The sequence below is a fragment of the Ruditapes philippinarum genome, unplaced genomic scaffold, assembly GCF_026571515.1.
Source record: "Ruditapes philippinarum isolate M1 unplaced genomic scaffold, ASM2657151v2 ctg1253_1_1_1_1, whole genome shotgun sequence".
NCBI classification, from domain to species: domain Eukaryota; kingdom Metazoa; phylum Mollusca; class Bivalvia; order Venerida; family Veneridae; genus Ruditapes; species Ruditapes philippinarum.
In genome coordinates, this window is record NW_026858769.1 from 261921 (window position 1) to 274926 (window position 13006).

A 13006-nucleotide genomic window follows, 5' to 3' on the forward strand; every position below is an offset into this window, starting at 1 on the left:
GGCCAAGCCGCAATAAAGTCGGTCCAATTGGTAGCGTTCAATGGTCTCCGACAAATGGTGCTTAAATGGTGGCGGTGTTGGTAGTTTTCACTATGGATCACGGCAGTAAGCCACATTGAATTTACCAGAGCTCAGTTCATCGCTGTCAGTTTACCAGTACTAGTTGCATTCACTTTCGTAAGAAACTGATAACTTCTGTACATGCCAGAGCAGAGGTACAGTGCAAATGACTGTAGAAAGGATTTCATGATCACAACGAAAGTGATCTGCACCGTCCGGGAATCGCACCCGTGTCGCCCGATTCCAGACGGCTTTAATAAAGACGGTTATATAACTTAAAGGGCCCAAACGTTACATGTTATTACAAAATTCCATTACAAAAATACAGCGGGAGCACCACATTCAGTGTAAATGCTCGTCTGTCAGAATATTCACCTTTGACAAAAATTGTTAGTTAAAAAGTGGCTTAATTAACTCAAAAATTATTTTCACTATTTATTTAAAAGATTTTCACTATTTTATTAACAATGTTTTTATGTATACACTGCAAGATAATAAAAACACACACACATTTTGAGTAAGTCAGACACAAGAATTAAACAACACATATATTTTACATCAATATAATTTCTTTTATAACGCATGTAATGTTTGTCAGAACAACACAAATTTATCACAGATCTAAGGAATGAATGCTTAACTATAACTCATGATTTATAATTCTCTGGATTTTAAGCATAGATAAAGTAGTACATCTGCGATAAACGGACATTTGCACCCAGGACAACTGCAACCCCCTTGGACATTTGCCCCTCGGACACCCCCCCCACCCTGGACATTTGACCCCTCATTTTTTTATCACCCCGTTTTTAATTTTATCCTAGATTTTTGTATCGCTTTACCTTTCTTTACATACAGATCAACAATGCTTATTACATGCAAAATATGATTCAAGCCAAGAGGTTAATGTTGTTAACTTTAAACGGTTTTCCCCTCACCTTTGAATCCCACCAAGTACTTTGAATTCTTTTTAGCTAGCTAAAATTACTGAAACTCGGTGATTCTACACAGGCGGCCATTTTGTGGCTGAAATACTGCACAGATGGACAAGTCCTTTTAAGATAATTTTGCATGGTAAGGGCTGACAAGAAGTCATAAGACCCCAAAGCATCAAAATACAAGAATAAAGTAATCAAACTATCAAATTTACTTAAATAAATTAATAATAAAGAATGAAAATAGCAATAACTAAAAATAGAAATATAACTAAAAATAGAAACATGAAGCATAACAAAACACCTGACCTGTATAATTATTGGCATAACAAAAAAACACAATAATGAACAGATCATTTCATATAGGCTTAATTGATGGAAGAAAAATGTTTTCATTCAAGAATAAACTTTATTAAAAATCACTAAATTTCTTTAAAAAAAGGATAGCATAAAACTATAGGCCTTCTGCTTACAGGCCACCTAATGAAGTAGCCAAGAATCAAATACTCATACTTACAAAGTGGGCAATGATCAAAAATTATAAAAAGGTCTGAAAATTAAAAGTAATATATATAACAAAAGTATATACAAAAATAATCTTTACATTCAAGATTTTATAATTATAAAATCTGGTTTAGAAACGCTCATGGACAGTTTGGTCTTTACATACAGGTAGTATCTATACACAGGTAGATTTGTAGTATATTTGTTACAATAAAAAAATTTCCTGGCCTAACAGGTAAGCTTTCTATATTACATATATTTAATTATATAGTCAATATTCTGAAATGGTTTTAAACACATGTTTGAATCTATCTAATGTACATCACTGATCAATTATACAATAATAATTTACAATTATGACATTTAGCTTTTAGCAACAAATTTGATGAAAATGTTTGTTACTTAAAGAAAATGTGTATTGGTTTAATGACATTTTCCCCCCTTAAAGCATATTTGTGAGCTGTTTTTGTAGACTATGTTACACACAGATGTCAACATTGTACTAATTTGCTGAATTCTTCAGAGTTATGTGAGCAAGTATGAAATTTTTTCCAAAGAAAACAACTGGTAAGTTAAAGTACTGGAAATACTCATAATTCAGAAGTTCACTTCCAAGGAAACAACTCCTTGTTCACTATGCCTTGTTCTATGGTGCCAGTATGACATGATGATGATATTGTTGGATGTTTGTTTCCATGGTTACTAACAATCAAACAGAAATATTCACGATAACGTAACAGCAAGAGCAATGATTCCTCCAGCCATTATCAGGAATGGTAACCATGTCTTGATGAAGCCACAAACGCTGAAAATACATAGTACATACATAATGAAATGCTGAAAATACATAGTACATATATAATGAAATGCTAAAATACATAGTACATACATCATGAAATACTGAAAATACATTGTACATACATCATGAAATACTGAAAATACATAGTACAATGTACATACATCATGAAATGCTGAAAATATATAGTACACTGAAAATACATACTACATACATAATGAAATACTGAAAATACATAGTACATACATCATGAAATACTGAAAATACATAGTACATACATATTGAAACGCTGAAAATACATACTACATACATAATGAAATACTTAAAATACATAGTACATATATGATGAAACGCTGAAAATACATAGTATATATATGATGAAACGCTGAAAATACATACTACATACATCATGAAATACTGAAAATACATAGTACATACATTATGAAACGCTAAAAATACATAATGAAATACTTAAAATACATAATACATACATAATGAAATGCTGAAAATACATAGCACATACATAATAAAATGCTGAAAATACATATTACATATATGATGAAACGCTGAAAATACATAGTATATATATGATGAAACGCTGAAAATACATAGTACATACATAATGAATCGCTGAAAATACATAGTTCATACTTTATGAGTAAAGGATTGCTACTTTTCGTTTGTTGAAAAAGTTTCACACTAAAAACTAGAAATGTGTCATCATGCCATGGATGCCCCCGCATGCAGCCAAAATTTCAGATGTTATAATATTTAGTTCCAAATTTGTTTGCACAAATTATTTTTTTAATTTTAAGTTCAAAGCCCTTAAAACTTTTCAATGTTAACACAAACCATTTTCATACAATGTTCAAGGCACTGAAATTATTCAGTCTTAACCTTTTGAAAAAAGCATATTTCATATTTGTAGCCAAAATAATGGCTACATACATTTCCACAAAAGTATGAGTGCTGAAACTGAAAGTTCAAAATTTTTCCAACATTCAAGAAAGATAAGTTTGTCCAAAATCATTGAACCATGACCAATTTCAAACTTAAACTGCTTATTCCTAAGATGTATCTATATTATTTTCAAAGCCAAAAATCATCGAACCATGACCAAATTTAAACTTGACCTGTATTTTCTCATGACATATCCATATGTCAAATTTGAGTTGAATGTGTGCAACCGTTACTAAGATAATGAACGGAAACTGATGATGACGGAATGACAGAATGACGGAAGGACGGAAGGACGGAACAGGGTAACACTATATGCCCCGGCCATTACATGGCGGGGGCATAAAAAGTATGGTAATATGTTGTACTAGAACATACTGGAAAAAAAACAAACTTATTTACATATGTTTTAACATAAACACTACAATATTGAGGCTATTTAATGAATTTGCCTGAAATTTAGGGTCAGTCACATTGCGTTAAATTTATGGTGGTTTGTGGCAAATTATCTTTGCAGTACAAGACTCAACCCTAAATAACCTGCTGTACTCAAAATATATTAAAGACCCTGTAACACAATTTTTTTTTCATGGTTTTATATTATAGATCTGATGCTAAAATGAAGATTTGTCAATATTGTAAGTTTCAAAAAGCATTATTTGTAAAGATATTACTGAATTTTACATTTCATGTAAATAAAGGGAGGTAATAAGTAAGAGCAGCCTGATCAGGCTACAGGTATAATTATACTGTTGGTGGCTTGTTTTTTGTATAATGACATGAAAATCACTTGAACTTTAAATTAACTGTCTCGGCAATCAAGTTCACATATTCAGCAATTAAGGGTAAATAACAAAATTCATCATATAACATATGACAGTTTTGGGAAAACCTTAATGTTTCACCTCTAATTAAAACCTGCAATTTATATAAATGAGCTGCGTCATGACAAAACCAGCGTAATGGGTTTGCGACCAGCATGGATCCAGACCAGCCTGCGCATCCGCACAGTCTGATCAGGATCCATGCTGTTCGCTTACAAACCCTATTACAAGTAGAGAAACTGATAGCGAACAGCATGGGTCCTGATCAGACTGGTCGCAAACGCATTTTGTTGGTTTTGTCATGACGCGGCTCAAATGTATATCAATAATATCAATTTATAGACTTTTTTTATCTAATTATTTTAAGAAAACTGAAAAATACACAAACCTGACATATTTTCCAAATATAAGCATATAGAAACAAAGTTTAACCATATTCCAGGACTTGCTACCACCATATTCCATGATATTCAATGCCATGGCACAGTGACTGTGACAATTATCACAACATAGATTATGCTGAAAAAATAAATCATATGAGCTGTCACACATACATGTACAGTGATCGAGGTTTTCCTTATCTCTGTAGTGAAAGGCACATTATGCCTCAGAAATGAATACATTTTTTTCATCTTTAGAAGGTCACAAATGAGTTTTAAAATGTTTAAATAATGTTTTATAACCTGACCAATGTAGCAATGAATGTGAAATTATTTGTCATAAAAGTAGCAAAAATGCAAACAAAGTAGTATTTTGACTTCAATACAAAATACCAAATCACCGTAACTACATGTATACTAATTAACTAAAGCAACAGAAGCAAAATATCTTTCAGGAATAAAGTTCTGGGAACTGTAACAGGTCACTAAAATAGAAAGCTTTTGAGAAACAAAATTATAAGTATTTCTTGGGCATAATGGGCCTTTAAATGAAGGAAAAGAAGTTTACAAAACTTGAGACATGTCCAATACCTTCAATGGTTGGGAAGATGCATCTTGCACAAAAAAATTTTACCAGACATTTTCAAAGTTTACCAAGGGGTTTAATAGTTTTTGAGAGTGACCAAAGACATGTGTAAATACTCAAGTAATACCTTCACATTGTGGACAATGGTAAAATAGATAAATACTACACAAATTCTTTTATTAAATCTAATCTTATACATGGAAATTGGACAAATATTAAAATAAAATCTTAAATTTAATATTATATTTCAAGGGTGTGGGGCATAATGGTTGTATCATACAGGATTTTTTTTGATATAAAATATCATCAATATATCAAATGGAGCAGAAAATAAAACATTCAAGGAATAAATTCTTTTCATACAGTAATTACCTCCCCTGACTGCCTTTCAAATAATTATATCATATAACAAGAGCTGTCGGTAGGACAGCACGCTCGACTATTCTAAGTGCTTGATAGTAAAAGAGCCTTGATAATGTTAAATTTTTTAAGTTCACAAAGGGCTAATTTTTTTTTATAAATTCATGTTATAGGCCTTAGAGAGAGTCTAATTATACAGTATTGGCTTGACTATTTGGAAGGTAATGTCACGAGGGTGTTTTATTGAGTATAATAATACTAATTACCTATGAATACATAAATTTGACAGAAAAGGTGCAAAGGCTTGTTATTAAGATGTTTTATCAAGTAAATAACTGCTTTATTATTATGAATGCATAAAATTGTCCCAAAAAAGGCACAAACCCTTCAGTAGTTATTGAGATAACAGCTTACAAGCAAAACTTTACCATGAATTTCTAAGTTGAAAAAGGGGAGAAAATCAGCCTAAATGCAAGATAGAATTATGGATTTTTGTCAGTGACCTACAATTATGACCCTAAATGCATATGTGAAGTTTTAAATAAATATCTTTAATAGTTATTGAGATATCTAAAACTTGCATGTAAACATTAACCAAGAGACTAAGTAGAAAAGGGGATATGATATGAATCAGCCTTAATGCAAGATAGAGTTATGGAACTTGGTCAGTGACATACAATTATGACCCTCCAATTATGACCCTAAGTGCTGTGCATGTGTAAAGTTTCAAGTAATTATATTTGAAGACCTTTAACCTTTAACCAAAATTTCTAAGTTTCAAAGGGGCAAATAATTCTGCAAATATTGCAGACAGAGTTATGCAATTTTGCAAACTGATGTACATTGTTACTATAAAAAAGTATTTTAAATTTCAATTGAATATCTCAAGCAATAATTGAAATATTTGACATTACAAAAAACTTTAACCAAAATTTCTAAGTTAAAAAGGGGCATAATTCTGTCAATATTGTAGGCAGAGTTATCCAACTTGTCAATCTGATGTAGCTTGTTACTATAAATAAGTATTGTAAGTTTCAATTGAATATCTCAAGCAATAATTGAAATATTTGACATTACAAAAAACTTTAACCAAAATTTCTAAGTTAAAAAGGGGCATAATTCTGTCAATATTGTGGGCAGAGTTATCCAACTTGTCAATCTGATGTAGCTTGTTACTATAAATAAGTATTGTAAGTTTCAATTGAATATCTCAAGTAATAATTGAGATATTTGACTTTACAAAAAACTTTAACCAAAATTTCTAAGTTAAAAAGGGGCATAATTCTGTCAATATTGTAGGCAGAGTTATCCAACTTGTCAATCTGATGTAGCTTGTTACTATAAATAAGTATTGTAAGTTTCAATTCAATATCTCAAGTAATAATTGAGATATTTGACTTTACAAAAAACTGTAACCAACGCCGACGCGGACGCTGACGCAGGGGCGACTACAATAGCTCTCATATTCTTCGAATAGTCGAGCTAAAAATCTCTCATAATTATATCATCCTCATAAAAACTTATAAAACTCTTTTAACATATTGGTTCTGTAATAATATTTTCCTTCAGATGTGTAAAAGAATTTGACAGTTCACTGAAATCAGATGTTATTATTTATTTTTCACACTCAGTCAATTATATTAAATATAGAATATCGACGCCCCAAAATGGCTGCCACTTTTGGCAAGGGAGGTAAATATTGTTATAAATTGGGAACTAATCTATAGTTACCATTCTTGTTTTATATTCCTCTGAAGCATCATATACGGCCAGGTCCCACGTGTCTTTCTGACTCTGTCCTTTCTTACCAACTTTATCTATGTCCAACTGCCAGTACCTGCAACACAAAAAGTGGCAATTACAGAAATATATATTATGGAGGGCGTTCGTTGCCAAAATTCCAGACATGTAAAGTGTTCCTTTTTAAAATGACTTTTGAAAATGCGAACTTGTATGTCTACCATTTTTATTGTATGCCTCTTAATTCAATCTTTTAATTGAAGGTTACCGCCTTTATATAACAAGTTTACATATATATCGTAACAACTGACCTAACATCTAAAACGACAGCAAATTTACAAGTTCGTATCTTCCATTGCATGCAATACATACGCATGTTTGCACACTTATAGATCTGTAATATACAAATGAAATGTAAAACTCGAATACGGAAAATAGAGTTTAAGAAAACGTGTTACCAATTGTAGAACTACAAGAGTACGTTAACACAGTAACATGTTTAAAATGACAAAAGTAGATTCACAAAGTTAAACGATTTTAAGTCAAGCATAACGCCCCGCCCCTCTCGGAGTATTTACGACCTTCTATTGCGGACAGGTATAAAACGGCGCCTCTCCCATATTTTTAAATAAAACTGAAGGACAACATACGGCATTTTTCATAACATATATATGTTGCATTTGTTATAAAAGTTTTGTCACAAGCAACATCACTTGAAAATTGCTGATTTTACCATTTATGATGAAGATAACTTGTGCATTACCTTATTATTTAACATCGTGTTCTTATCAGTTACAAATTATTTATCATTTTAGTGATTAGCCTGTCCGTGCTATGCCTAGTGCCCTGGCCATGTGTGTTGTTTGGGGACCGCCTGGGCTTCTTGCCACTTGTTCTTGTTGCTGGGTCATGTAGGGTTGCGTTCATTAAGCGCCGCCTTTCCTTGTTGATCTTGTTTATCATATATTCCTGAGAAACATCGGCGATTTGGAAATTTTTAGGGGAAACAATGACCAACTTCAAGGGAGTAATTTTATTGATAATGTAAAAACATCCAATACTCTTATTGGTATCATTGAAAAATGTATTGGCACAAATTTCACTTTCAACAAAAAACTATGCAAGTATTTGCAAAAATAGGATTTTAAAGCGGCCACCGAGATTTCCTTCCGAAATCAAGAAAATACTTATCCGTAGCACATATTTACAATCTTTAATACGGTATTTTCAGTATGAATAAAATCTTTTTGCACTTGTTCATTATCCCTCATGTACAGACTCAATCAAACAGAGTCTGCAATTCTTATGTAATTTTGTAGTGATTAATGCTTCCGAGGGATCATTTTGTTTCCAGATTTTAATACTTCACAACAGCAGGTGCCAAGTGCCGTGTGGCAGTTGTAAATAGTTGCCCCGTACTTCACTTCAGTGTTTTTCTGGTCATTCGGGATCATTGATGCCAGCGCTATTTAAGTGTTTAGAATTGAGTACCGTTCAAGCCAGTGCTAGGGGCTTGTCACTTACGTGTCACATTGAAGGTTCCATGATAATCGTCACTTGTTTCATTATCCCTCATGTGCAGACTCAATCAAACCGAATCTGCAATTCTTATGTACTTTTCCACCGCCTTTCCTTGATGATCTTGTTTATTATCAAAACTGACCAAGAAATAAAAAAAAGTAAGTAAGGGGCGCCATGTTTTTTTCTTACTGGAATTTCAGAGTGTGTGTTTTTTTTATCTTGGGGATCATATGCCGTTTTTTCATGGTATGGCACTTACGTGTCACATTGAAGGTTCCATGATAATCGCCATATTAACACATCTGCGGATGTTTTCAAAATTGTACCAGTTTCATGTTGAATTTTGCTTAGCCGGTGCTAGAGGCGTGGAACGATAACTTGCTCTTTCCATTACCGTCCATGAGCAGGCTCAATCAAACCGGGCCTGCAACATTCTCAATTTTGTCGTTTTGAGCGTTCTCTTTAGGGATTCTTATTTTCTCTATTTTACAAAAGTAACATGATAAACTTTTTAACGAAAGTTAATTCAGTTTGATTTAATTCATTTTTATTTTTAGGCATTATATAATTATATATCATAAATCGTATGAAGCACACTTTTATTTCGATCCAAAATTATCAAAATATATTACGAACTTAAAAAAAAGTTTGGAGGGAACGCCGTGTTTTTCTTTACCAATTCGAGAGTGTTATTTTCAGAGTAAAAAAAACCTAAAAATTCCATACATCTATTTAATTCATTTTTATTTCCGAGGCACTCATAGAAAGCTTATGGAGTAATCTTTCATTTGATTACCAATAATATTGACTTTTTAGTAAAATAAAAAAGTTAGAAGGACGCCGTGTTTTTCCTTCACTTTATTGAGAAAATAGGAGTGAGGCGACGGGTATTATACCTGTCCGTACATTTCCGTGATAGAAGATCGCAAATACTCAGAGAGAGGCGGGGCGTCATGCATGACTTAGAATCGTCTAAACTTTGTGAATCTACTTTTGTCATTTTTAAACATGTAACTGTGTAAACGTACTGTGTAGTTCTACGACTGGAACACGTTTTATTAAATTATTTTCTGCATTCGAGTTTTACATTCATTTGTGTTTTTCAGGTACATATATATATCTACAAGTGTGTAAACATGCTTATGTATTATATGCAATGGGTAGATACGAACTTGTAAATGTGTTGTTGTTCTCCATGTTAGGTCAGATGTTAAGATTTACATGTAAACGTGTTATTTAAAAGCGGGTGCCTTCAATTAAAAGATTGGATTAAGAGGCATATCATTTGCTGTGCACGAATGCAATAAAAAATGCTAGACATACATGTTCGCATTTTCAAAAGTAGTTTTCAAAAGGAACACATTACATGTCTGGGATTTTGGCAACGATCGCCCTCCATAATATATATCTTAATGTTCACCATATAATAAAGTATATAAAATATTGTACCGTATAAATATGACAATACTGTACAATTGTGATAGGTGTGGATCCTGGATTTTTTACCAGAAGGGATCTCGACATTTCAACAAGGTAAGGGGCTAGTGGTTTGAAGTCAACACCCTTAACCACTTGGTCACGGACACCTGTTTGCCTTAAAGTGGAAGGGTGGTTACTAATAAGTGTAATAAGTTTTAAAGCAAATAAAATATCTGTATGTGTTCAATGACAATGTTTGGGTTGAACCAAAAAAACTTAACTACAAGTGTGAAACTAACGAGACCTAAATGCCTGGATGAGTTATATAACTCTCCATCAAGCTAAAATATAAAGTTCAATAACCGGTAACCAAGGTTAGTATTTGACAAAGAGGCGAAAAAGTGTTAAATTGATTTTATTTATTACCTTAGTATTTTTATAACAATTCAATACAATACAATACAATATAATATAATGTGACTATTTGTTTGTATTTTAGTTGTACTCAACTTTACCATGCATTTTTTCCAATCTGATTGAGTATGGTTTGACCCTACCGGTAAATAGTAACTCCATATGTATCGTATTTGTAATCATTTTTAGAAAAACAAGATACAAACAAAATGTATCTTGTCAGTCATAAATAAACACAGTTTATGTTGAAAATCTGAGGATTTTATTATTATGGTCAGTTAAACATTTAACACAGTTATTAGGTTGCCGTTTAAACGATTGGCATTTTTTAAAAACATGACACCCCTTAAAAAATTAAATAAAACAAGGATGATTACTGATAACTTACTTTGTTGGTCTCCCAAAAGCCATTTCATCCTCCTTTGAAATAAACCAACAAATTTTAATTAGAATATAAAATGTCAGCTTCAAATAAAAACAGCATTGCTGAACTAAACTAGGATGAGAATCAACAATTTTGTTTGTTTGATTAAGTTTTACGTCACACCGACACAGTATACTAAGGTCATATGGCATTATTCCAACTTTACTCAGGTGGAGGAAGACCTCAAGTGCCCTTCCGTGCATTATTTCAGGCACCAACAGGCACCTGAGTAGAACTCAGCTAGCTGGATAGCTTCTTCACATGCAAGACTCCAAAGTCCCTGTCTAGATTTAAACTCACAGTGGTGAGGGGCAAGCAGTTTGAAGTCAACGACCTTAACCACTTGTCCACGGACGCCCCCTAGAATCAACAATGATCTATGATGAAATTTATAAATATATATATTTACCATGTGCTTTTGATAGGGCACCTGTTTTTCGTTTTTTTGGCAAGTTTTCATCATGGTAAAGTTATCTTTACTTTTCAAATCTATATTGGTTATCGATCGGCAAAAAACGTATCAAAGTTACATCAAAATCTTTTCTATTAACGACAGCTCTATTTCTACAGATGACAGCTCTAAATTTAACATAATACATTAACTTGTTCAAATAAATTCTTTATAGTTTTTATATCATAACACTAGTCAAAATATATTGACATGCCATTTAGCTTAATTCTGAGATATTTTCGTTCTAGGGCAGAATCTCGATTTTAGAGGCGAGATATTGCCAAGACACGAAAATAGCACAATATCTCCTAGAGCAGTATAATAAGTTGCCTTATCATAACACTAGCACAATTATGCAAGAAATTCCAAAATAATAAACTCATTACTAACCGACACGTAATATGGTCCTGCAAAGTCCCGAATTACCCCAGCTGTAGTTGCTATCCCCATGTGTCCAATCATTGGCAATAGCCATCTGCAAAGAAATCATTTCAAAAATGAATTTAAAGTATAAAGTAATTAGGTTTTAAAACTTGTTTATTATTGAATACTGTGAATTCACTTCATTTTGTAGCACGAAATTTCGTAGTGTTGTCACGAAGAACATTTTCATGGGTTCTTAAATTTGCGGACTGTTTACTTTTTCAAAAGGTAAAATGTAAATAATGTCATACAAATTAATTTTACAGCAGACAAATGGAAATTTTGCTGGTCGTTAAATTAATGGATTGGCCTATGCACGAAAACCATGAAAATAAGTATCCCACGAATAATAGTGATTTTGCAGTAGTCTCAAATCAAGTCTTAAAATTGAACAATTAGCATCAAATGATCAAGTCAAGGTTTCAAGTCTAGTCATCCACTTGCTACACATCTAAAACATCTATCTTCTCTGGTTTAGTTTGATAGATTACATGTAAGTACACAAAGATGTAATTTTCTGATAATATATAAACTATTTGAAATGTTACAGGGTGAGAAAAATGTGCACCTGTCATGCCTGTAACACTGTGTAACAGAAATAAAACAAAAAAGGTGAGGTGATAAATTCAACTGGTTATTTAGTAACAAAAAATAATACGTCAAGCAGGGAATTGGGGTCCACACAATACAATTAGGATATCTCTGTCTTTTGTGGTCAATTCCCTGTGCATCATATAAAGGCAGGGGCATTTTGATTGGTCTCTTTTCAGATCCAATTTCTGGGTTGACTTCCATTTCTTGAGAAAAACCATAACATAGGGATAAGCTGGTAAACTGATCTCTTGTTAAATGTTAATCTTTTTATTGCTTTATATTCTTTCCTTTTTTCTGAAATGTCATTTATAAAAATATATATCTTTACTTTAGATAAAATCTTAGGAAGTAATATTGCGATTTGCAGACGATCAAGGCACAAATAACTGATAAATAGAGCAACACATAATAAAGACTCCTCAAAGAATGGTTCACCACATTAAGAGAATTAACACCAGAAAGTTACGAAATAGTAAAAAAGAACAAACAAAAAAATTAAACGTGTAAGATATCTTAAGTAGAAAGTTTATAAAATGTCATGTGCAGTGTTCTTAATAGAACCAGTCCCTAAAAGGAATTGTTAAATAACTCATACCCGAATGGTAGTTTCTAGCTTTA

At 32.3% G+C, this 13006-nt stretch overlaps 1 protein-coding gene across 1 annotated transcript; it reads right to left on the reverse strand.

The window, feature by feature from the left end:
• Positions 1-482: 482 nt before the first annotated feature.
• Positions 483-12636, reverse strand: LOC132754233 (transmembrane protein 222-like). The gene is made up of 6 exons (XM_060744851.1): positions 12453-12636; positions 11762-11846; positions 10885-10916; positions 7134-7239; positions 4465-4595; positions 483-2304 (listed from the first exon to the last, which is right to left on the reverse strand). Exons 1-6 carry the CDS (start codon positions 12587-12589, stop codon positions 2223-2225), a joined length of 573 nt encoding a protein of 190 aa, XP_060600834.1. The 5' UTR covers positions 12590-12636; the 3' UTR covers positions 483-2222.
• Between the last annotated feature and the right edge of the window lie 370 nt (positions 12637-13006).

Coding starts and splice junctions, on each gene's coding strand:
- LOC132754233 (XM_060744851.1), bottom strand. CDS start 12,589: ATGGAAGTCAACCCAGAAATTGGATCTGAAAAGAGACCAATCAAAATG. Junction 11,847..12,452: donor ACCCCAATTCCCTGCTTGAC/GTATTATTTTTT, acceptor ATTTCTTTGCAG/ATGGCTATTGCCAATGATTG. Junction 10,917..11,761: donor CAGGACCATATTACGTGTCG/GTTAGTAATGAG, acceptor TTTATTTCAAAG/GAGGATGAAATGGCTTTTGG.